We start from the raw sequence: 27,024 nt of genomic DNA on the forward strand, positions 1-27,024 counted from the left end.
ACTAGATTGAACTGGGTTGTGTAGTCCTTCCCCAATGAAATTTCAGTGTCACATACATGACTGAACAAATTTAGCAGAAAACAGATGAGACTATTTCACTTGGCTTGCTTTGCCATTTAGGAATAAGTGGCTTTGCTAGAATGAAGAGGTGTCTGTTCTAATTGTTTGATGATTCAAATAAAACTGCCACTGAACTACATGGAAAAGTGATGTAATATCTGCATTTATTGCATTGTACATTAGAGGTGAATACTACTTGCATGAAAAATTTCATTTTTTGAAGGCAAGACCCACACAAAATACCCAATACATATGCTTAGTGCACCATAATTAAAATCCCTATGATCTTAGAATCCTCTCATTTCTTAACTTTGTTTGTGTGAGTAGGGCTCTCAGTACCAGTAACTATGGTGTTAACTATTCAGGCTAACAAAATGGCTTCTCTGTAATATTATTTCACTCTGTAATGGGTTTCTGTGTCTGGAATGTTTGGGCTATGACTGCAAATGGGGGGGGGGGGGGGAAGGGGGGAAACTAACCAATGGAGAGTTGTTATGCTATCTTGTACGTGTAAGCTGAGTGGGAGTTCGTGGTCTTTTTCAGGAGGCAAGCGAGGAGGACAGATGTGTGAGGAGTGGACAGCAGTTCTAGGGCGGCAGATACTGGACATCGGTGGTTCAGACGGTGACCGAAGGCTTGGAACCGGAATCATCCATTGTGGATGGAACCGGAAGCGTGAGCTCCAACGTATTAAAATATTATGTGCACAAACTGATAAACTTATTGATTTGGCGTCTTTAGGTTATCTGTTTCTACTAACCCATCACTAAGAAATAACTATAAAGTTGCAATTGTTTACTCGCCTTTGGTGTTTTGTCTGATAATTGTGTTGCGAGCGTGTACTGGCGGGGCATTGCACCGTATTTACACCGAAGTATTGCACTATTGGTGGGGCAACGGCGGTTCACCCTAGGCAAACGGGGGTAAATTGGGGGTATGGATGCTACATGTGTTTGGCCATCAATCGAAGTTCAAACATTTCTACAAGGTTATCTACCTGTATCCACTCATTCGTATACAGAATTCTGTATCTGAGATTATATTTCAGTCCATAGGTAATTGGCAAAGATGGATTTTCCCAATTCACAGTCAAAACTCTGCTCATTCCTGGTACTTGGTTTATCAACGTTATCTCTGGAGGATCTGGTTTTACTGAAACACAAACAGTAACAAATTATATATGCATAGATCCACATAAAACTATGTTTTGTGTCAAAAGAAAAAGCCAAAACAGGAGTGAAAGGTAGGTAAATAATATCATGACAACACGTTTTGATTCAATGCAATTATGGGCTTTTCTGCAAACAGGTTACTTGTGAACACTTCAGATCTAACAGAGTGAAAATAGACAAACATTTGCTAGAAACGTACTCAATGTACCCATGCATCCTATAGCATTTTGAAAGAGTATGTTAACCCACACTAGAGGTAGATTTTAAAGAATTCCAACCAATGGGGACAAATTAAGACTGAAGGAAAATTTTGAAATTGGAGATGAACCAGAGAAGAAAAGATGACATGTTGAGAGATGTCAGTGCACAAAAGGAAGCTAATATTACTGATGAATGGAGTTCAATATTGAAATGTTTACATAGAGTATTTCGAAAGCAATCCATTATGCAAAGATCAAAAGTCAGTGAAAGCTGGTAAGGTTCATGCCAATCCCAAGAACGATTTCATGCAGGATAGAATATGTGGGGTGGAGAATATTTACCAATATAATTTGTGGTACTTGAAAGAATAATGAATAGTTAGTGACTAGAAATGAAATAGGTATAGATAAAGGCTTCTGTGGAAATACCAATGGTACTAGAATAAGAGGGAGAATGCTTTATATGTGAAATTATGAAATCATTGTAATTAAATTGGAAATGGAATTACAAATGCACCCAAGACAAAGGAGGAGCAGTTATAGGGTACTGGATGGAGATGGAATCAGCAGGGAAGCACAGCTGCAGCCTAATCTCTTTCTATTTTCTTTGAAAGGTAACTCAAGGTTCAAAGTAAATTTATCAAAATATGTATGCACTCAGTAGCAACTTATTAGATACAGGAGCAGAACCCAGTGGGGCTGATGTAGTCCATCTGCTTCAAGGTTTGGCATATTGTGTGTTCAGAGATGTTATTCTGCTCACCAACCTGAGCAGAAGAACTGTTTTAACGCGTGGTTACTTAAGTTACCGTTGCCTTCCTGTCAGCTGAACTAGTCTGGCCATTCTGACCTTCATTAACAAAGTGTTTTCACCCACAGACCTGCCACTCACTGGATTTTTTTTTGTTTTTTTCCCCCACAGCACCATATCTGTAAACTCTTAAAGACCGTTGTGTGTGAAAATCCCCTGAAATCAAGAGCATTTTGGAACCAAAACTGGCTTGCCCACATAAGGCAAAGAGTGGCTGTAGACGGGTCATATTCTGCATGGAGGTCAGTGACCAGTGGTGTGCCTCAGGGATTTGTTCTGGGACCCTTACTCTTCGTGATTTTTACAAATGACCTGGACAAGGAAGTGGAGGGATGGGTTAATAAATTTGCTGATGACACAAAGGTTGGGGGTGTTGTGGATAGTGTGGAGGGCTGACAGAGGTTACAGCATGACATTGATAGGATACAAAACTGGGCTGAGAAGTGGCAGATGGAGTTCAACCCAGGTACGTGTGAAGTAGTTCATTTTGGTAGGTCAAATATAATGGCAGAATATAGTATTAATGGTAAGACTCTTGGCAGTGTGGAGGATCAGAGGAATCTTTGGGTCTGAGACCATAGAACGCTCAAAGCAGCTGCACAGGTTGACTCTGTGGTTAAGAAGGCATACGATGTATTGGCCTTCAATCGTGGAATTGAACTTAGGAGCTGAGAGGTAATGTTGCAGCTATATAGGACCCTGGTCAGACCCCACTTGGAGTACTGTGCTCAGTTCTGGGCGCCTCACTACAGGAAGGATGTGGAAGCCATAGAAAGGGTGCAGAGGAGATTTACAAGAAGGTTGCCTGGATTAGGGAGCATGCCTTATGAAAACAGGTTGAGTGAACTTGGCTTTTCTCCCTGAAGTGACGGAGGATGAGAGGTGACCTGATAGAGGTGTATAAGATGATGAAAGGCATTGATCATGAATAGTCAGAGGCTTTTTCCCAGGGCTGAAATGGCTGCCACTAGAGGGCACAGGTTTAAGGTGCTTGGGAGATAGATAGATAGATAGATACTTTATTCATCCCCATGGGGAAATTCAACTTTTTTTCCAATGTCCCATACACTTGTTGTAGCAAAACTACTTACATACAATACTTAACTCAGTAAAAAAAAATATGATATGCATCTAAATCACTATCTCAAAAAGCATTAATAATAGCTTTTAAAAAGTTCTTAAGTCCTGGCGGTAGAATTGTAAAGCCTAATGGCATTGGGGAGTATTGACCTCTTCATCCTGTCTGAAGGTACTGAAGGAGTAGGTACAGAAGAGATGTCAGGGGTAAGTTGTGTTTTTTTTTTTTAAACAGAGTGGTGAGTGCATGGAATGGGCTGCCGGCAACTGTGGTGGAGGCCGATACTAAGGTCTCTAAGAGACTTTTGGATAGGTACATGAAGCTTAGAAAACTAGAGGGCTATGGGTAAGCCCAGTAATTTCTAAGGTAGGGACATGTTCGGCACAACTTTGTGGGCCAAAGGGCCTGTATTGTGCTGTAGGTTTTCTATGTTTTTATACTCTGACCACAGAGTGATTGTTAGTGCCAGACAGGGTGGTTTAAGTCACTGAGATCACATATGAACAATTGAACTTGACCTTGTCTGCATGCTTTTATGCATTGAGTTGCTGCCACATGACTGGCTGATTATTTTTTGCATTAATGTGTACAGGTATGTTAATAAAGTGGCCACAATGTATGTTACCATACTCAATAAATCCACAATAGAAGAACAACTACAATAGAATCAATGAAAGACTGCACCAACTTGGGCATTCAACCAGTGTGCAAAAGATAAAGTACAGAAATACAAAAATAAAGAAATAATAATAAACAAACATACAAATAAGCAATAAATATCGAGAACATGATTTGGAGTCCTTTAAAGTGGGTCCATAGGTTGTGGAAACATTTCAATGATGGGGCAAGTGGAAGTTATTCAGTGGTTTAGGAGCTTGACGGCTGCAGGGCAATAACTGTTCCTGAACCTGGTGGCGTGGGACATAATGCTTCTGTAACTCCTGCCTTATGATAGTAGCAAGAACGCAAGGCCTGGATGGTGAAGGTGTACAATGATGGATGCTGCTTTCACGTGGCAGTGCTCCATGTAAATGCACTCAATAATGGGGAAGGCTTTTCTTTTCCTGTAATGCACTGGGCTGTATCCACCACTTTCTGCAGCCTTCTCTATTCTTGGGCATCGGTGTTTACATAGGATAGCCACTCAGCTCTGGAATCCAGGATGCTTTTCACTGACTACAGCTTAGCATTCAACACTACCATCTCCTCAAAACTCATCACTAAGCTCCAAGACCTGGATTCAATAACTCTCTGAACTGGATTCTCAATTTCCTCACTTGCAGACTCCAGTCAGTATGGATTGGCAATATCTCCTCTACAATCATCATCAGCACAGGTGCACCATAAAGTGGTGTGCTTAGATCCCTACTCAACATGCCTTATACTTATGACTGAGGACAAGTACAGCTCCAATGTTGCATCATTTAAGTTTGCTGATGAAAGCACTTACTGGCAAAACCAAAGGTTGTGATCAACTGACATACAAGACTGAGAATCTGCATGAATAATGCCACAACAACCTCTCACTCAACATCAACAAAATCAAAGAGCTGATTATCAACTAAAGCAGGAAGAGGCCAAAGGGTCCATGAGCCAGTTTTAAGAGGATTGGAGGTGAAGAGGTTCAGTAAATTTAAATTTCTTGGCATTAGAGGATCTGTCCTGGGACCAGCACATGTGCCATCACAAATAAGGCACAACAATATTCTTACTTTCTTTGAAGTTTGTCTTCATTTGGCATGTCAGAAATTTTTTTGACAAATGTTTATAGATGCACAGTGGATAGTATCCCAACATTTTGTATCATGGCCTATTCTGGAGATACCATTACCCAGGAATGGAGATGGCTACAGAAAGTTGCGGATGCAGTCTATTTCATCACAGGCAAAGCCTTCCTCACCACTGAGCATGTTTACATGGAATGCTGCCACTAGAAAGCAGCATCAAGGACCCCCACCATCTAGGTCACACTGTCTTCTTGCTAGTTCCTCGGGCAGGATGTACAGGAGCTTTAGGTCCTACACCACCAGGTTCAGGAGTAGTTATTACCCTATAACAATTAAGCTGTTAAACCAGCATGCATAACTTCACTCACTACAATTCTGAATGGATTCCAAAACTTAGACTCACTTTCAAGGACTCCACAATCTATGTTGTTAATCTTTTTTGCACAATTCTTCTTTTGCACATTGGTTATTTATCAGTCCTTCTAGCTTCTTGTCCACAAATTCTAATGTATTTCTTTATTTTCCTGTAAATATCCATAAAAAAGATTCTCAAGGTAACATACAAGTACTTAGATAATAAATTTACTTTGATTCGTAGTGTGAAACATATAGTGCTCCCTAATTGGTAAGAATAATGTGACTGGATACCACTTTTTAAAAAAGGCAAACTAGGTTTATCTGAAAAGCTGACCACCAGGATGAGACATCATTAAAGAAAATATAGACTTCCTCAATTAGACAATTAACATCTGTGGAGGTACAAGATAATTTGGAAATGTATAGTTGTTGAACCCTGTTTGTATTCAGCATCTTATGAATAATAATGAATGTCAAAAATACATCTTCTATGTTATAAATACTATGCACCAATTGGCCACTAAAACTAATAGTTTTCTCCAGAACATATGGATGCATACTTACTAACATCAACTGGATCCAGATATATTGGGTCGGATATTACAGTGCCCAAGGAATTATTTACCTCAACTGATATATTATTTAAAACAAAATAATAAATGTATGGGAATAAAATTGCATAGAAGTTGTTTACACCATCTTGCAACTCATACCGGTCTACAGCTCCAGGTTTAATTCTGCAAAACAAAAGAGAAGTATTTCAACACTGCTTTCCAAAATTTATTAGGACAGGACATACCATGCAGCATTTCTGTAATATATTAATAAGTTACTTGCAGAAATTCTACCAACAGCATAGCTATGCAAGGTTAGAGGCAACACCAGGACTGGGACTGCTGCTGAGTGAGAAGCAAATGCGTGTAGTGGGAGTGGTCATTTTGTGAGGGTCTGTTAGGTGGAAATACTCTTATTGGAGGACAAACATGGACTATGCTGAACGTTAAGCCGAATAATGATCAAGTAACTTTTTCCCCTTGTTCTTAAGAGAATGGACGGTGATATGCTCCTCTTGCAGCACATGGGACTTCATGCAGATAGTCAAATAAGTTGCATGTTGGAAATGTTTTGGAAGTGCTTCCAGCTACAACTCCTGTCAAACCACAGGGCTTCTGGAGCAGTAGTTGGACTTACAATAGAACACCCAGGAGGCCAAAAATGTCATAGATAGTTCATGGTGTTTGTCACACTAGATACAGAAAAAAAGGAAATGGTTGACAATCGAAAAGGGCAGCAAGTGCAGAAGGCCTCTGTGGTCATTCCCTTCGGGGGGGGGGGGGGGGGGGGGGGGGGGGGTGTGTGTGTGTGTGTGTGTGTGTGTGTGTGTGTGTGTGTGTGTGTGTGTGTGTGTGTGTGTGTGTGTGTGTGTGTGTGTGTGTGTGTGTGTGTGTGTGTGTGTGTGTGTGTGTGTGTGTGTGTGTGTGTGTGTGTGTGTGTGTGTGTGTGTATATATATATATATATATATATAGATACTTTTGGTGGTGGGCAGGCACCACAGCCAACGTTGTAGCACCAAGATCAACTCTAATGCACAGCAAGGTTGGACAACTCTAAGTGAGCAATAAACGATGGGGGAATTCATAAGGGACTGACAGGTGCCTCTGCGGCTGAAAGCTAAACTCCAGAATAGTATGTTACCTCTCTGGCGCCAGGTTTAGTGAGGTCTTTAATCAATTACAGAGCACTCTGAAGGGACAGGGACAGCAGCCACACGTCATAGTACACATAGGTAGAAAGGGGAACAAAACATTGCAAAGCAAGTTTAGCAGATTGAAAAAACAATATTGTGGTAAACTCTGATTGCACCCTGTGCCATGTGCTAATAAAAGTAGAAATAGTAGGCCAGGACAGAATATGTGGCAACAGTGCTTGTGCAAGGAAGGTTTCTGAGCCCACTAGGATTGCTCTGGGCCAGGTGGGACCATCACAAAGAGGTTGGGTTGCATCTGAACAGGAAGGGGACCACCATTCTTACAAGGAGATTTGCACACACTACAAAGGAAGTTTTAAACTAATCTGGTGGGTGGTTAGGAGGCATAGCTGAAGGACAGCAAGAATGGAGATTGACTCAAATGCACAGGATAAATCGAACATGTTCAGTGGGCAAAAAGGGAGAGGCTGGGGATCAGGGAAAGGCTGACTTTTTCAGCTGCATTTGCTTTAAATGCAGGGAGCTTCAAAAAAGTAGGACAGAAGAGCTTAGAGCAAGTATCACCACTTTAAATTACCGCCATCACAAAAACATGGTTGAGATAAGGCCAGGGCTGACAACAATGCTCTGCAGTATAGAAATTTGACTTGAAGGGTGGGGGGCAGGGGAGGAGAGGCGGTACCAAAAAATTAGGTAGAATAATATATCCTAGAGGGGATGTCTAATGTGATCATATGGGATGAACAGGGTAAGAAGAACATTTTGCCAGGGTTATTCAACAATTAGAGGAACAGATGTAAGCAAATTGTATAAAGTGCAAACAACAGGATTACAATAATAGGGTGGGGGGAGGAGAAAGGTCAACTTTCCCAATATTTTAGGGGATTACTTTATGTAAGTTGATTTGATGTTAAGTGTATCCAATAAATTATTTTGAGAGAATATGTACAGCTCAGGAATAAACCAGATAACTAAAGACCTGTAAGCCTAATGCAAGTGGTAAGGAAATCATTGGAAGACTTTTAAGGGAAAAGGGTTAATGAATTTTTGAGAGCTCACCTCACTAATTTGATTGGAGTTTATTTTGAGGAGTTAACCAATTAGATTGATAAAGGCAGGCTGGTAAACATTGTTTATATGGACTTTATAGCAAGGCATTTGAGAAGATACCACTAGGTAGACTGCTCCAGGTTAAGCAAAACTGGATCAAAGGTGACCAGGTTATCTGGATTCCAAACTGGCTTGGTAATAGAAGATAGAGTGTGATGGTGGTGATTGTGGTAGTAAGTTGCTTTCCTAATGAAAAGTCTATGACCAGTTTTAAATTGATGAATCAGTGCTGCCTCTTCTTTGTTGAATATCACCTTAATAATTTGTATGTGAATTTGTAGATACAGTGGTATGCAAAAGTTTGGGCACCCCGGTCAAAATTTCTGTTACTGTGAATAGCTAAGCGAGTAAAAGATGACCTGATTTCCAAAAGGCATAAAGTTAAGGATGACACATTTCTTTAATATTTTAAGCAAGATTACTTTCTTATATCCATCTTTTACAGTTTCAAAATAACAAAAAAGGAAAAGGGCCCGAGGCAAAAATTTGGGCACCTTGCATGGTTAGTACTTAGTAACACCCCCTTTGGCAAGCATCACAGCTTGTAAACGCCTTCTGTGGACAGATAAGAGTCTTTCAATTCTTATTTGGGGGATTTCCCCCCATTCTTTCTTGCAAAAGGCTTCTAGTTCTGTGTGATTCCTGGGCCATCTTGCATGCACTGCTCTTTTGAGGTCTATCCACAGATTTTCGATGATGTTTCGGTTGGGGGGCTGTGAGGGCCATGGCAAAACCTTCGGCTTGAGCCTCGAGGCAGTCCATTGTGGATTTTGAGGTGTGTTAGAATCATTCTCCTGTAGAAGCCACCCTCTTTTCATCTTCAGCTTATTTTTACAGACGGTGTGATGTTTGCTTCTAGAAGTTGCTGGTATTTAATTGAATTCATTCTCCCCTCTACCAGCAAAATATTCCCTGTGCCACTAGCTGCAAAACAAGCCCAAAGCATGATCAATCCACCCCCATGCTTAACAGTTGGAGAGGTGTTCTTTTCATGAAATTCTGCACCCTTTTTTCTCCAAACATACCTTTGCTCATTGCGGCCAAAAAATTCTATTTTAACTTCTTCAGTCCACAGGACTTGTTCCCAAAACACATCAGGCTTGTTTAGATGTTCCTTCGCAAACTTCTGACGCTGAATTTTGTGGTGAGGATGTGGAAAGGTTTTCTTCTGATGACTCTTCCATGAAGGTCATATTTGTGTACGTGTCGCTGCACAGTAGAACAGAGCACCACCTGTTAAATCTTCCTGAAGGTCTTTTGCAGTCAAACAGGGGTTTTGATTTGCCTTTCTAGCAATCCTACAAGCAGTTCTCTCGGAAAGTTTTCTTGGTCTTCCAGACCTCAACCTGACCTCCACCATTCCTGTTAACTGCCATTTCTTAATTACATTACGAAATGAGGAAATGGCTACCTGAAAATGCTTTGCTATCCTCCTGCTTTGTGGGCATCATTTACTTTAATTTTCAGAGTGCTAGGCAGCTGCTTAGAGGAGCCCATGGCTGCTGATCGTTGGGACAAGGTTTGAGTCGTCAGGGTATTTATAAAGCTTTGAAATTTGCATCACCTGGCCTTTCCTAACGGAAACTGTAGACAAGTCATAGCCCCAACAAGCTAATTAAGGTCTGAGACCTTGGTAAAAATTATCTGAGAGAACAAATCTGTTGGGGTGCCCAAACTTTTGCATGGTGCTCCTTTCCTTTTTTTCCCCCCACTCTAAAATTGTACAAAACAAAAATAATACACTAATCTTGCTTAAAATGTTGAAAAGAGTGTTTCACCTTTAACTTCGTCTTTTGGAGATCAGTTCATCTTCTACTCACTTAACTATTCACAGTAACAGAAATTTTGGCTGGGGTGCCCAAACTTTTGCACACCATTGTAATACACAAATTATTGTGGATTGCGAGGAAATTCAACTAAAGCTACAAGCAAGATATAGATCAGATGAGAAGTTGGACATTGCACTGGCAGATAGAGTTTATGCCATCTTGGGAAGTCAAGTAGGGGGAAGTCAAGTAGGGGGTAAGCCATTACAGGAAATGGTAGAGTGCTATGCATGTTGATTAAGAAGGACCCTGAGGTTCAAGTCCATAGTTCGCTTAAAGAGGCTACACAGGTAGGGTGAAGGAGGTGGCTTATAGCATGTTTGCATTCATAGGTTGGGGCACTAATCTAACTATTTTATAAAATACTTAAGACCTCACTTGTAATATTGTGCATAGTCCTGATTGCCACATGAAAGGAACAACGTGACTGTAATAGAAATAATGCAGAGCAGATTCACCTGGATGTTCCCTGGATTGGGGTTTAGTTATGGGGAGAGATTTGACTGGGTGGGCTTGTATTTCCCTGAGCAAAAGAGGCCAGGGGAAGGGGGACCTGATAGGGGAGCTTAAAATTATAAAGGGGTATAGATAGAGCAGCTGTTCACAATCTTTTCTCTCCCCCCTACCCCTGCCAATATAGTTGCATCAAAACAAGAGGACATGGATACAAGGTGATAAGATCTTATGGGGGGGATTTGAAGTGAAAGTTGTTTTTGTTCATTGATATATGGAACTCGGTCCTAGAGGAGGTAGTGGAATCAGATAAAAATCAATCACTTAATCAGACACTTGAATAGGAAAGACATAGAAGGAGACACACCTAATGTGGGCAAATGGGATTAGTATGTGGGCAAAAAGATGGTGGGTCAAAAGGGTCACTTTTGTGCTGTACAACTCTACCTTTGAGAGGTCATACAATTTCATTAGGATTAAATTCTCTTTTAAATGCTTTCTTTTAAGAACAAGAACTCACAACAACCTACGTCTGTATAATGCTTAATAAAAAACGTTTCATGGAAGCTTTCCCCAAGAGATTAGCACATGCCTAAATTCTTGGTCAAAAGAGATAATCAGCAGATGGCAGAAAGCCAGCTAGTAGAAGAGAGATAATCAAAACTATTGTTAATAAAACTACAAAAGAATAACACAAGATGTTATGGAGGTTTCAAATAATCTCAGTGATAGAAGAAAATGTGACCCAAAGTATATCTTGGAATTAAATATGATTTCAAGGTTGCAACCTGTTTCAGAAAGTTGATAGAGGGGGGAACATGTTTCCTTCATTGCTTAATCTGTTGACTTTTTTTTAAAAAAAGAGGAAGGATTGCAAAGAATGACATCATCCAACGACATTTCTGAAGCCAAAAGAAACTTCCAAAACCACTTCATACTCACGACAATTTAAAAGAGTAATGGGTTGGCAGATACGTCTTTTTTCCTGGATCCCAGGAGCAAGTCATATTGCGGTTATAGTATGTTATGCATGTCAAATTTTTTGGCTTTTCTGGAAACACTAAAAAAAACACAAATGATTTGCAATGCAAACCATCAACAGAAGATCATAACAGTTTAACATTTTTCATGCTATTTAACTAAGCAGTTCAGAATCTGGTGGACCAAATAATAATCAAAGAACTATGCCTCAAATTGAATGAGAAGAATTTGGGGTATTCTTAATTATACAAAACAACATCAAGCACAGATAAAAATAAAAGGTGCTGGAAATGCTCAGGTTAGCAAGTTCCCACAGATGCTGCCTAATTTACTGAGTATTTCCTGCATCTAGAACACAGAAAACCTACAGCACATTACAGGCCTTTCGGCCCACAAAGCTGTGCTGATTGTGTCCTTACCTTAGAACTACCTAGGCTAACCCATAGCCCACTATTTTTCTAAGCTCCATGTACCTATCCAGAGCCTCTTAAAAGACCCTATCATTTCCGCCTACACCATCGGCAGCCCATTCCACGCAATCACCACTCTCTACGTAAAAAATGATCTTTAGATTCCCAGCAACTACTTTTATTTTGGCTTTTTAATATCAAACAGAAAATATGCAAAACAGCTCTTATAGTTACTTACAAAATAGCAATTGCATCTCAGTGCAATTTGGGATGTTGTGATAAATGAAGTCATAACATTCAAAGCTCAAGTCAAGAATACAAAAAAAAAATCTCCAAAACAAATTGGGTGGGCTGAACTGCCACACCTCAAAGAGCCTGAATATTACTCATGGGCTACTCTTCGGGGAATTTCAATTATATTTAATCAAAATGTACTATAACCATCCCCTTCGGAATCTCATTTCAATATGTTCCTCTCGTTCTCTCAAACTCCTGAGAGTTTAAAAGAGCCTACAGTATGTGATCGCTTCATAACTCCATCCCTGAAATTGAACATTTTTTATATAACCATCAAAAATTAACATTATGTATTATAAAGAAACAAAAACAATATAGCATATAATATTCACCAAATTCTGAACATCTACTACAAGATGCCCCTACTTCAGACCACCATCCTTGCAATGCAGACCAATACCCCGCTTGTCTTCCTATTTATTATTCTTGTATGCTATCCAGGTCTCTCACCACCATTTACTAGTCTCACACAATTGAGACTTTTCTATTCTTCTCACCAAAGTGGATATCCTCATATCTCCAAACTTCATATCCCAATCAACCAACTTATTGCTCATTCACTTGTCTAGTGTTATGCCAATGTTTGCATCCTGTTACTTTTTTACCTATATTTTAAAACTTATTTGGCAGGGGGATGAGAACTGGAGTGAGAGGATTGATGATGAAGCAGTTGGTTTACAAGTCAATACGTTATGTGGTGAGATTTGAGGAGGAAAGGCAAATGGTAGAGCAAACTTGCAGTGGGATTATGTGAAGTGGAACATGGGGGGCAAGATCGAAAAGGGTGATGAATATAGGACTGAAGGTGTTATATCTGAATGCACACAGTATATGGAATAACGTAGATGATCTTATTGCACAGTTAGAGATTGGCAGTATGACATTGTGGGCATTACTGAATTTTGGCAGAAGACGATCATAGTTTGGAGTATAACATCCAAGGATACACATTGTATTGAATGGAATGACAGGCAGGCAGAGGGGGTGGGAGGCTCTATTGGCAAAATGTGAAATCAAATCCTTAGAAAGGGGTGACATAGGATCAGAAAGTGTAGAATCCTTGTGGGTAGAGTTAAGAAACAGCAAGAGTAAAAAGATCCTGATGGAAGTTGTATACAGGTCTCCAAACGACAGCCACCATGTAGGACATAAATTACAACGGGAGATAGAAAAGGCATATAATAAGGGCAATATTATGATAGTCATGGGGATTTCAATATGCAAGTAGATTGAAAAAATTGGGTTGGTGCTGGATCCCAAGAGGAAATCTGTAGAATGCCTATGAGATGGCTTTTTAGAGCAGCTTGAGGTTGAATTCACTAGGGGAAAGGTAATCATGAATTGGGTGGTGTGTAATAAACCAGATTTGATTGAAGAACTTAAGGTACTGAAACCCTTAAGAGGCAGTGATCACAAAATGATCAAATCTACCCTGCAGTTTGAGAGGGAGAAGATAAAGTCAGATATATCAGTATTTGAGTGGAGTTAAGGGAATCAAAGGCATGAGAGAAGAGCTAGCCAAAGCTGATTTGAAAGGGACACTAGCAGGAATGATGGCAGAACAGCAATGGCTGGAGTTTCTGGGAGCAATTCAGAAGTTGCTGGATAGGTACATCCCAAAGAAGAGCAAGTATTCTAAAGGCGGGATGATGAAACCGCGGCTGACAAGGGAAGTCAACATGAAACCAAAATAGGAGGCATATAACATAGCAAACATTATTGGGACGTTAAAGGATTGGGAGGGTTTTAAAAACCAGAGGGCAACTAAAAAAGCCATAAAGAGAGAAAAGATGAAAGGTGAAGGTAAACTATTCAATAATATAAATATGAAGGCATCGGCCTTCACTGTGGGAGACACTAGCAGTATGCCAGAAATTTGAGTGTGTCAGGGGTCAGAATTGAATGTTGTTGCTATTACTGAGAAGGTGGTTGGGAAAGATCTGAAGGTAGGCAAGTCACATGGACCAGATGAATTATATCCCACAGTTCTAAAGAAGTTGAAGTTGTGGAGGCATTAGTAATGACCTTTGAAGAATCTGGAATGGTTTTGAAGAATCGGAAAATTGCAAATGTCACTCCACTTGTTAAGAAAGGAAGGAGGCAGAAGAAAGAAAATTATAGCACAGTTATCCTGAATTCAGTGGTTAGAAAGATGTTGGAATTTATTATAAAGGATGAGATTTCAGAGTACTTGGAGGCACATGATAGAATAGGCCAAGGTCAGCACGGTCTCCCGAGGGGAAATCTTGCCTGACAAATTTGTTGGAATTCTTTGAGGAAAAAACAGGCAGGATAGAAAAAGGAGAATCAGTGGATGTTGCTCATTTGAATTTTCAGAAGGCCTTTGACAAGGTGCCACTTAACATGAGGCTGCTTAGCAAGATAAGAGCTCATGGTCTTTCAGGAAAGATACTAGCATGGATGGAAGATTGGCAGACTGGCAAGAATATCTGTAGAATATTCTACCACAGACTGCAGTGGAGGCCAAGTCAGTGCATACATTTAAAGCAGAAGTTGATAGTTTCCTGATCGGTCAGGGCATCAAAGGATATGGCGAGAAGGCACGTGCATGGGATTGAGTGGGATCCAGGATCAGCTCATGATGGAATGGTGGAGCAGTCTTGATGGCCTGAATGGAGGCAAAGAGTGGGAATAAAGTGGGTCTATTCTGATTGGTTGACAGTGTCTAGTGGCATTCTGCAGGGGTCGGTATTGAGGCAGCTTCTTTTCATGTTTATATGTCAAGCATTCGGCTAACAAAATTGATGGCTTTGTGGCCAAGTTTGCACACAATACAAAGATAGATGGAAGGACAGATAGTGTTGATGAAGCTGATAGTGTTTTCTCTCCATGATAGCTGCCTTCAGCCCTGTGGCAATTCTTCATGGAGACTTTTGCTAGAAATGCAGCTGTTTGCAATCTTATTGATCTCCATCATTACATTGCCTTCCCTGTTACTCTGTCAAATCGCTCTTTAGGTTTTATTTATCACATATATCAAGTTCAATTTATTAGAAGTTTACAGTATAAGCTACTTTTATCCACCATTTAGTTTGTTATAAACTTCAAATGATATCCCATTTTATCATGATCCCTATACAAAAGTTTAAATATTTCTCCTTTGAAATTAGTACAAATCAATAAGTTTAAAAAAAAATATTGTTAACTTCACTCGACACCAGATGTCTGTGCTCAGATTACCAAGTGCATTATGTACATCAATAAATTTATTCCTTTAAAAAAGCCAAGTGCAAGCCCACCACAATTCCAGGTACTAATCAAAATAATATTTACCATCTTGTTAGGTAGCCAACTACCACCCAATTAAATGTTAACTGGTAGGCAGCTTATAAATTATTTTAGTCCATAGTAACCAGATATTTGAAAGTTAAAACACGAGGAAATTTGCAGATGCTGGAAATTCAAACAACAACACACACAAAATGCTGGTGGAACACAGCAGGCCAGGCAGCATCTATAGGAGAAGCGCTGTCGACGTCTCAGCCCGAAACGTCGACAGCGCTTCTCCCTATAGATGCTGCCTGGCCTGCTGTGTTCCACCAGCATTTTGTGTGTGTTGTTATTTGAAAGTTAAATTCCAAATGTAAAAGTAGTCTAATATTATCTTCAACCAATTCCCACATACAGAAAATTCTCAACTACTGCGTCCTGTTAAAGCTGTTCTTTAATAAGTTACTCCGGGCATCAGCAAGATTGATCATTACTGAGAACACTTAGATAATTCTGAAGCTCAGTAACAAGTTTGCTTATTTATGAAATTGGTCAATTACTTGTAACGTCAGAACACCGCTGAAATACATGTGTATTTTAGAAGGGGGAGAAGGGTATCATAATGATGGGATAGAGCAAGCTCTTCAATCCCTTGAAAGGTATCCAGCTGCACAGGATCTTGATAACTGAAGCTGAGAGTTCCAAGTATTTTAAACTCAAGCTGCTACTGCCTAAATGCATTACTTTACCTAAAGTGAAGGCAATTGACAAACTGGCAAAATAGCAGAACTGCTATGGTACAGCAGAAAAGATAATTCTAAGTGTACCATAATCCTGCATGTGATTGAAATTCCAAATATTCAAACCCTGAAAGAAACTTGTAGTAAAGTGCCATATTTTATTTTCCCCCATATCACTCAGCCCCAGAAAACACTTACATCCTGACGTAACTTGTATTCCAAAGACAGTTCCCACATGATCCTCGTTGTACTGTATATTGCAGGTCAGAAGTGCAACTCCAACAGTAGAAAAGGTCAGTGTTACATTGGATACCGTGCTATTGACTATGGTGTAGTGCTCTTCTGGTATTCTGTTTTCCTTTAATTTCCAGAATATTTGATTGGCATCCACTCCATGTTCTTTCACAAAACTTTCACTAAGAATGCAGGATGCCTGTATTTGGGATCCATTTTCTATTACTGGTGACTCAGGAATAATGTAGGCAGATCCTTGCAAGAGATTATCTATTAATGGAAATGAATAAAATCATGTCAGTAAATCTAGTTTCTACAAAATTACACCATTAAAGTAATTACATTTTTGCATCAGATTTAATGTGACACGTTGATTCTTAAAAGTAAGTTGCATATGAAAAGTGCAGAACAAATACCTGTAAAGGTATAGTACAGTAAGCGCCACCCTATGATTTTCAAATCAATTGAATATTCTTTTTATTACTTATGGTTTACATATATAACAGATCAAATAATCTTTATAGGTATGACCACATAAATGGGGCTATATTACACACTACCTAACAGCCCTAGGGATTTAGAGGAACAAATTTATAAAAGTTTGCACTGTTGCAAGAAACGAAGTTGTTTTAGTAGGTGACTTTAACTGGAAATCCTATACTGTAAAAAGACTAGATGGGATAGAGTTTGTCAAATGTGTTCAGGGAAGTTTCCTTCATCAGTTTCTAGAAGTCCTAACGAGAGAGCATGTGATACTAGATCTGCTATTAGTGAATGAGACAGAGCAAGTGGCAGAGGTTTCTGTAGGGTTACACTTTGCATCCAGTGACCACAATGTCATTAGTTTCAAAGTAAATATGCTAAAAGATAGGTCTAATCCACGGGTTGAGATTCAAAATTTGCCTTTCTCCAATTTAGATGGTATCAGAAATGATCTAGCAAGTGTGGATTAGCTACTGTTTTCTGGCAAAGGTGTACTCGTAAAGTGGGAAGCCTTTAAAAATGAAATTTTGAGTACAAAGCTTGTATGAAATGAATAAAATGGAAAGATAACAAGTGCAGGGAACCTTCGTTTCATGAGATATTGAGGCCCTGATTAACAGAGGAAAAAAAAGGATGTGCATAGCAGGTATAGGCAAGTAGGAACAAATTAGGTGCTTATGAAAAGCAAGGAATGTAGGAGATCATTTAAGAAACCAGGAAGACTAAAAGAAGGCATGAAGTTGCTCCAGCAGAGAAGTAGAAGGAGAATCCAGAGGGATTCTACAGATACGTTAACAGCAAAAGGATTGCAAGGGACAAAAATTGGTCCTCTGGCAGACCAGAATGGCAATCCATGTGTGGTCCCAAAAGAGATGGGGGAAGATCTTAAATGCAGTCTTTGCATTTGTATTTACTCGGAAGAAGGATACAGAGTCTATAGAAGTGAGGCAAAGCAGCATCACATTAATGGATCCTGTGCAGATTATAGAGGAGGAGGTGTTTGCTACCCTGAGCTAAATCAGGGTGGATAAAACCCCAGGGACTGACAAGATGTGCCCTACGCGAGACAAGTGCAGAAATTTTTGGGCCCCTAGCAGAGATATTTAAAACTTCCTTAGTGACCAGGAGAAGTACCAGAGGATTTGAAGATAGCCAACATGGCTCAGCTGTTAAAAAAAGGCTCTAAACAGAAATCAAGAAGTCTGATATCAGTTGTGGGAAAGTTATTGGAAGGTATTCTAAGGGACCGGATACATAAGTATTTGGAGAGACATGACTAATTAAGGATAGCCAGCATGGCTTTATGTGTGGTAGGCAGTGTCGAAAATAGTTTTTCGAAGAAGTTACCAGGGAAGTGGATGAAGGCAGGGCAGGGGATGTTGTCTACATGGACTTTAGTAAGGCATCTAACAAGGTCGCACATGGGAGGCTGCTTAAGAAGGTTCAGTTGCTCAGCATCAGGACGAGATAGTAAATTGGATTGGACATTGGCTTTGTGTGAGAAGCCAGAGTGGTAGTAGAGGGCTGCCTCTCTGACTGGAGGCCTGTGACTAGTAGTGTGCCGGAGGGGCCAGTGTCGAGTCCTTTAGGTTTATCATCTATATCAATGATTGGATGATAATGTGATCAACTGCATCAGCAAATTTACAGATGACACCAAGACTGGGAATGTAGTGAACAGTGAGAGGGCATCTTGGATTGTAGAGGGATTTGCATCAGCTGGAAAAATGGCAGATAGAATTTGATGCAGGCAAGTTGCAAGGTTTTGCACTTTGGTAGGACCAACCAGGGTAGGTCTTACCCAGGTAACATTCTAGTAAATCTCCTCTGTACTCTTTATATTTTGTTGACATCTTTCCAATAATTTACTGACCAGAACTGTACACAATACTCCAAATTTGGCCTCACCAATGCCTTGTACAACTTTAACATTACATCCCAACTCCTATACTCAATGTTCTGATTTATAAAGGCCAGCATACCAAAAGCTTTCTTTAACACCCTATTCACATGAGATTCCACCTTCAGGGAACCATGCACCATTATTCCTAGATCACTCTGTTCTACTGCATTCTTCAATGCCCTACCATTTACCATGTATGTCCTATTTTGATTAGTCCTACCAAAATGTAGCACCTCACACTTATCAGCATTAAACTCCATCTGCCATCTTTCAGTCCACTCCTCTAACTGGCCTAAATCTCTGTGTAAGCTTTGAAAACCCACTTCATTATCCACAACACCATCTATCTTAGTATCATCTGCATACTTATAAATCCAATTTACCACCCCAACATCCAGGTCATTAATGTATATGACAAACAATAGTGGACCCAGTACAGAATCCCTGAGGCACACCACTAGTCACCGGCCTCCAACCTGACAGTTATCCACCACTACTCACTGGCATCTCCCATCCAGCCACTGTTGAATCCATTTTACTACTTCAATATTAATACCTAATGATTGAATCTTCCTAACTAACCTTCCGTGTGGAACCTTATCAAAGGCCTTACTGAAGTTCATATAGACAACATTCACTGCTTTACCCTCGTCAACTTTCCAAGTAACCTCTTCAAAAAATTCAATAAGATTTGTCAAACATGACCTTCCACACACAAATCCATGTTGACTGTCCCTAATCAGACCGTGTCTATCCAGATAATTATATATACTATCTCTAAGAATACTTTCCATTAATTTACCCACCACTGACGTCAAACTGCTAGATAATTGCTAGGTTTACTCTCAGAACCCTTTTTAAACAATGGAACCACATGAGCAATACGCCAATCCTCCAGCACCATCCCTGTTTCTAATGACATTTGAAATATTTCTGTCAGAGCCCCTGCTATTTCTACACTAACTACCCTCAAGGTCCTGTCAGGACCCAGAGACTTATCCACTTTTATATTCTTTAAAGGCACTAGTACTTCCTCTTCTTGAATCATCATAGTTTCCATAACTACCCTACTTGTTTCCCTTACCTTACACAATTCAATATCCTTCTCCTTAGTGAATACCGAAGAAAAGAAATTGTTCAAAATCTCCCCCATCTCTTTTGGCTCCACACATAGCTGTCCACTCTGATTCTCTAAGGCAGGGGTGTCAAACTCATTTTAGGTCACGGGCCGGATTGAGCAAAATGCAGCTTCATGCGGGCCGGATCAGTCGGACGCGTGTGAACGCAGCTTTCGTTGCCTCCGTTTTTTCAGCCTGCTCTTATGTGTCTCAGTCTCTGCTATAACTACAAAGTGTTTCACTTTACAAATTCTGTTTCTTATGAAGAAGACTGCCGAGCAAGACTGCCGAATAAACACTAAAAACCCTGAAAACCTGGTACCTGAATAAACTCAGCATTAGCCATATCATACGCCATAGGCGCTTCGATTACTGGGGCCAGCTTTAATAGTAATTAGATATTTTCTCGCGGGCCAAAGATAATTATCCGGCCCGCGGGCCTTGAGTTTGACATATATGCTCTAAGGGACCAATTTTATCCCTCACTATCCTTTTGCTATTAATATAACTGTAGAAACCCTTTGGATTTACTTTCACCTTACTTGCCAAAGCAACCTCATATCTTCTTTTAGCTTTTCTAATTTCTTTCTTAAGATTCTTTTTACATTCTTTGTATTTCTCGAGCACCTCATTTACTCCATGCTGTCTACATTTATTGTAGATTTCTCTCCTTTTCCAAACCAAGTTTCCAATATCCCTTGAAAACCATGGCTCTCTCAAACTTTTAACCTTTCCTTTCAACCTAACAGGAACATAAAGATTCCGTACCCTCAAAATTTCACCTTTAAATGACCACCATTTCTCTATTACATCCTTCCCATAAAACAAATTGTCCCAATCCATTCCTTCTAAATCCTTTCGCATCGCCTCAAAGTTAGCCTTTCTCCAATCAAAAATCTCAACCCTGGGTCCAGACCTATCCTTCTCCATAATTATATTGAAACTAATGGCACTGTGATCACTGGACCCGAAGTGCTCCCCAACACATACCTCTGTCACCTGACCTATCTCATTCCCTAACAGGAGATCCAACACTGCCCCTTCTCTGGTTGGTACCTCTATGTACTGCTGCAAAAAAAAAAAAAACAACAACACTATCCTGCACACATTTTACAAACTCCAATCCATCCAGCCCTTTTACAGAATGGGCTTCCCAGTCTATGTGTGGAAAATTAAAATCTCCCACCATCACAACCATGTGCTTACTACAAATATCTGCTATCTCCTTACAAATTTGCTCCTCCAATTCTCGCTCCCTATTAGGTGGTCTATAATACACCTCTATAAGTGTTACTACACCTTTCCCATTGCTCAATTCCACCCAAATAGCCTCCCTAGACAAGCCCGCTAATCTATCCCGCCAAAGCACCGCTGTAATATTTTCTGACAAGCAATGCAACATCTCCCCCTCTTGCCCCTCCGATTCTATTACACCTGAAACAACGAAATCCAGGAATATTTAGGAAAACCTCTTCAATCAGAGGGTTATCAGTGTGTGAAATGTGCTACCAACACAACTGGTGCATGCGAGCTTGATTTCAACATTTAAGAGAAGTTTGGACAGGTAGATGGATGGTAGGGATATGGAGGGCTCTGGTCCTGATGCAGGACGATGGCAGTAGGCAGTTTAAACAGTTTCAGCATAGACTAGATGGGTTGAAAGGCCTGCTTCTTTGCTGTACTTCTCTATGACTATGCATAGAGAACTCAAGTCTCCAGAATAAAGCAAATCATCTGAATGAAAAATTTCCATTTTGGTTTCAGTTCACTATCTTCCTTGACAACTTTATTCATTATGACTCATCTGTCACCACTGGAGTTTGTTGCATTCAGAAATTTCATCTTTTACTTAGTTACTGGGCAATTTTGGAAAAGTTGAACTTAAGAAAAGCAATGCATCATTATAAAAGTTAATGGGACTTGCTGAGATTTTGAAGGACAAGATCCTTACTTCAAAAGAAATAAGAAAATATAAAATGCTGGAAATATTCAGTACTTTGGTACAAAGTAAATTTACAGAAAGACTGCAAATGTTGAAATAAAACTGTCAATGCCAGGTTACCCACTCAAAACATCAGTGGGGAAAATAAAAGAATCTTTCAGATCTTTAATCTTTCAGTGGGCATTTCTCCTCACACAAAGTGCTTCTAGTAACCAATTGGACTACAAGATCTATAGTACATTCAGACACAGGTTGAAAATTGGCAGCAAGTAACATTTACACCACAGAGTGACAGGTAATCACAAGCTCTAACAAAAGAATTTCATCATCACTGTGCGTACAGCAGAAGTTTCATCATCACATTTTCTGGCGCAATAGGGGTGGACAAATACTTGTCTTACCAGCTATGTCTGGATCCCAAAGAGGAATAAAATAATGTCTTAACATTTTACATCAATCCTCAATGTCAAATGGCACCAACAAACTGTAGTACTGTCATGTCAGCTTGTTAGCAATTTTCCACTCAGCAAAAATCTAATTTTAATTATTCTTTGTAAGCTGTTGCTAAGTGAAGGCCAAACAGTGTTAAAAGCTAGATGATAGCAGTGGTAATTCTGTATCTGCTTCCATGAAAATAGAAGCTCTGTATTTAATGAACAGCAGATTCCTTTAGGAGAGCAAGGAGAAAATGCAGAAAAGATATGAATGAAGTATGTTAAAGCTTATCCCAGCTATCTCATGAAATCTTATATCCCAAATAAGCTATAGAAAAACTAATGGGGCAGTTGCAGATTACTAGTCACTGGCAGTCAACCTAAGGCCTCCTTTATTCCCATTCTTCGCCTCCTGCCAATCTTCAATCCATACTAGTTGTTAAGTGCCATTGAGTTGTTGTTGACTCATGGTGACCCTATGGATCACTGCCCTAAGCGAGTATTGATCCTCACAAAGGCAGCTCATTATCGATAACATTGCGTTTAAAGCTGTCCTTATTGTGTCCATCCACTTGATTGGTGGCCTTGCTAGTATTTTTCCTGAAATACCATGGGCTCATGCATTGTTAACAGCCTCACGTGTGGCACCTTGTCAAATTCCAAATTAACATCCACTGACACTCCTTTGTCTATCCTGCCTGTTACTTCCTCAAAGAATTCTAACATATTTATTAGGCAAGATTTCTCCTTAAGAAAACCATGCTGACATTGGCCTACTTTATCAAGTGGTTCCAGGTACCTCAAAACCCCATCCTTAAATCAGACTCCAACATTTTCCAACTACTGAAGTCTAACTGACCTATAATTTTCTTTCTTCTGCCTCTCTTCCTTCTTAAAGAGTGGAGTAACATTTGCAATTTTCCAGTCCTCCAGAAGACTGGAAGATCATAATTAATGCTCCACAATCTCTTCAGCTACCTTATTCAGAACCCTTGCATACAGTCCATCTGCTCCATGCTTTTCAGCTTTCCAACCACTTTCTCCTAAGTAATAGCAGCAACACCCACTTCTGCACCTTGACAGTCAAATTTCTGGCATTCTGCTAGCATCTTCCACAGTGGAGACTGATGCAAGAATACTTAAGTTTCTCCACTGTTTCTTTGTATCCTACTACGACCTCTTCAGCTTAATTTTCCAGTGGTCTGACACTCATCTCTCTTTTACTCTTTATATATCTGAAAACTTTTTGTATCCTCTTATATTATTGGCTAGCTTACTTATCTTTACTCCTTTTATGGCTTTTTTAAGTTGCCTTCTGCCGTTGTTAGTGTCATAGAAAAGTACAGCACACAAACAGTCCATCTAGTCTGTGCTGAGCCCTTTAAGCTGCCTACTTTCATCGACCAATACTGGGACCGTAGCCCTCCATACCCCTACCTTCAACGTACCTATCCAAACTTCTCTTAAAAGTTGATATTAAAAGGTCATATGCAAGGTCATATGCAACACTTGCGCAGGCAGCTCATTCCACACTCTCATGACCCACTGAATGAAGTTTCCCTTAAACTTCACTTTTCTTCCTTAACCCATGATCTCCAGTTGTAGTCCCACCCGATCTCAGTGGAAAAAACCTGCTCGTATTTACTCTATCTATGCCCCTTATAATTTTGTATACCTCTATCAAATCTCCTCTCAATCTTCTATGCTCCAAGGAAAAAAGTTCTAATCTATTTAACCTTTCCATATAACTCAGGTCCTTCAGACTCAGCAACATCCTTGCAAATTTTCTCTGTACTCTTCCAACCTTGTTTACATTGTTCCTGTACGTAGGTGACCAAAACTGCAAACACTCCAAATTGGGCCTTATCAACATATTATACAACTTCGACATTACATCTCCTGTAATCAGTACAGTGATTTATGAAGGCCAATATGCCAGAAGCTTACTTTACAACCTTATCAACCTGTGATGCTACCTCCACTGAATTATGGACCTCTATTCCTAGATCCCTTTGTTCTACTGGTACTTAATAAATACCTTGCTTCAGTATTCACTATGGAAAAGGATCTTGGCGATTGTAGGAATGACACAGTGGACTGAAAAGCTTGAGCATGTAGATATTAAGGAAGAGGATGTGTAGGAGCTTTTGGAAAGCATCAAGCGGATAAGTCAGTAGTCCCCAACCACTGGGCCGCAGACTGGTACCGGACCGCAAAGCATGTGCTACCAGGCCGCGAGGAAATGATATGATTTGGTGATATGAAACAATACGAGTCAGCTGCACCTTTCCTCATTCCCCGTCATGCCCACTGTTGAACTTGAATGCATGCAAGGTCATCAATCGCAAAAACGCAGTGATACCCTCGCACCAGGGATCACTGGTTGACCTTGGGTAACTGGCCGGTGACAAGTGCCATTGCTACTGGCCTGGAGCATGGACAGATGGGCGCTGCCTCTAAACCCATTTAGCACACCGAATGTTCGTGGGGAACCCAGTGCTAAAATATTCGCAGACGACTTAATTCGAGCTCAGGGTTTCGTAAGTAGCAGAGCAGCTGCCTCGCTGCGACCTACTGAAAGTCACCCCTCGAGCCAAACTTTTGTCGGCCAATAGATCCTACCTACCTACCGGGGGGGGGGGGGGGAAGGGGGGAAGGTGCCCTGTCGCACTCCTCCTTGCTCTCCGAACTGCGACCGCCGCTGCCCCATCCAGCTCTTACTTTGTCCTCTCACCCCACCCATGACCAGCCGCACCTGGCCAAGGCATCTGGCGATGGGCAAGCGGGGGGCTGTCTAATGAGGCAATGAAGCCCTCAAAACTGCTTCGGCACCTTGAGTCCAAACATCCTGCACTTAAAGACAAACCCGTTGAGCTTTGAGTGAAAAACATGTGAGCAAGCAGAACAGAAGCAAGTGCTGAGAGCCACGAAAACTAAATTACGGAATAGACTGGACATAAGGAACCCCTTCGAGTATCACTGTCTCCCATCACCCCTGGATGGGACCGTCTTGATGCAGGGAAACAAGGCCAGGGCTCCCACTGATTCAGCGATATTGGTGTGTTGCAATGATTTTATATGTTCATACTAGGAAAATATGCGCTGTATGTTTAATATCCAAACATTACTTAAAATGTTATGATGCTATTGACTTATAAGTGACTTATCACTATATTCATGTGATGAAAATATGCACCGAGTTTAATATTAAATTCGTTAGATAAAATTTTAGAAACGAAATTAAATGTATTAGCCACTTATAAGTTACTTATAGTTGACTTATCACCTATATTCCTGTCGTGATTAGCACCCCCCCCCCCCCCACCTCCATCGGCCGGTCCGCAAGAATATTGTCAATATTAAACCCATCCACGGTGCAAAAATGGTTGGTGACCCCTGGGATAAGTCACTGGGACCGGACAAGGAGTACCCCAGGCTACTGTGGGGAGTGAGGGAGGAGACTGCTGAGATTCTGGCAATGATCTTTGCATCATCAATGAGGATGGGAGAGGTTCTGGAGATTGGAGGGCTGTGGATGTCGTTCCCTTATTCAAGGGGGGTAGGGATAGCCCAGGAAATTATAGGCCAGTGAGTCTTACTTCAGTGGTTGGTAAGTTGATGGAGAAGGTCTTGAGAGGCAGGATTTATCAACATTTGGAGAGGCATAATATGATGAGGAATAGTCAGCATGGCTTTGCCAAAGGCAGGTCGCACCTTACGAACGTGATTGAATTTTTTGAGGATGTGACTAAACACATTGATGAAGGTAGAGCCGTAGATGCAGTGTTTATGGATTTTAGCAAGGCATTTGATAAGATACCCCATGCAAGGCTTATTGAGAAAGTAAAGAGGCATGGGATCCAAGGGGACATTGCTTTGTGGATCCAGAACTGGCTTGCCTACAGAAGGCAAACAGTGGTTGTAGACAGGTCATATTCTGCATGGAGGCTGGTGACCAGTGGTATATCTGTTCTGGGACCCCTACTCTGATTTTTATAAATGACCTGGATGAAGAAGTGGGAGGATGGGTTAGTAAATTTGCTGATGACACAAAGGGTGGGGGTGTTGTGTGGAGGGCTGTCAGAGGTTACAACTAGGCTGAGAAGTAGCAGATGGAGTTCAACCCAGATAAGTGTGAAGTGGTTCATTTTGGTAGGTCAAATATGATGGCAGAATATTGCATTAATGCTAAGACTCTTGGAAGTATGGAGGATCAGAGGGATCTTGGGGTCCGAGTCCAAAGGACACTCAAAGCTGCTATGCAGGTTTTTCTCTGTGGTTAAGAAGGCATACAGTGCATTGGCCTTCATCAATCATGGGATTGAGTCTAAGAACCGAGAGGTAATGTTGCAGCTATATAGGACCCTGGTCAGACCCCACTTGGAGTACTGTACTCAATTCTGGTCACCTCACTACAGGAAGGACGTGGAAACCATAGAAAGGGTACAGAGGAGATTTACAAAGACGTTGAGTGAACTTGGCCTTTTCTCATTGGAGCGATGGAGGATGAGAGGTGACCTGATTGAGTTATACAAGATAATGAGAGGCATTGATCATGTGGATAGTCAGAGGCTTCCCCCCCCCAGGGCTGAAATGGCTAGTACGAGAGGGCAAAGTATTAAGGTGCTTGGAAGTAGGTACAGAGGAGATGTCAGGGGTAAGTTGTTTGGTTACGCAGAGAGTGGTGAGTGCGTGGAATGGGCTGCCAGCAGCGGTGGTGGAGGCCGAAACAAAAGAGTCTTTTAAG

At 40.7% G+C, this 27,024-nt stretch overlaps 1 protein-coding gene across 2 annotated transcripts in view; it reads right to left on the reverse strand.

Annotated features, from left to right (window-relative positions):
* Positions 1 to 27,024, reverse strand: part of LOC140737800 (interleukin-6 receptor subunit beta-like) — a 92,313-nt gene that overhangs the window by 36,143 nt on the left and 29,146 nt on the right. For both annotated transcript variants that reach the window (XM_073064455.1, XM_073064456.1), the window contains exons 3-6: positions 16,362 to 16,667; positions 11,447 to 11,564; positions 5,970 to 6,142; positions 1,058 to 1,212 (exon numbers count right to left, since the gene is read on the reverse strand). In XM_073064455.1, coding sequence (XP_072920556.1) covers positions 1,058 to 1,212; positions 5,970 to 6,142; positions 11,447 to 11,564; positions 16,362 to 16,667 — 752 coding nt within the window. The remainder of the gene's footprint in view (positions 1 to 1,057; positions 1,213 to 5,969; positions 6,143 to 11,446; positions 11,565 to 16,361; positions 16,668 to 27,024) is intronic.

This window comes from Hemitrygon akajei, chromosome 13, assembly GCF_048418815.1.
Source record: "Hemitrygon akajei chromosome 13, sHemAka1.3, whole genome shotgun sequence".
NCBI lineage: Eukaryota > Metazoa > Chordata > Chondrichthyes > Myliobatiformes > Dasyatidae > Hemitrygon > Hemitrygon akajei.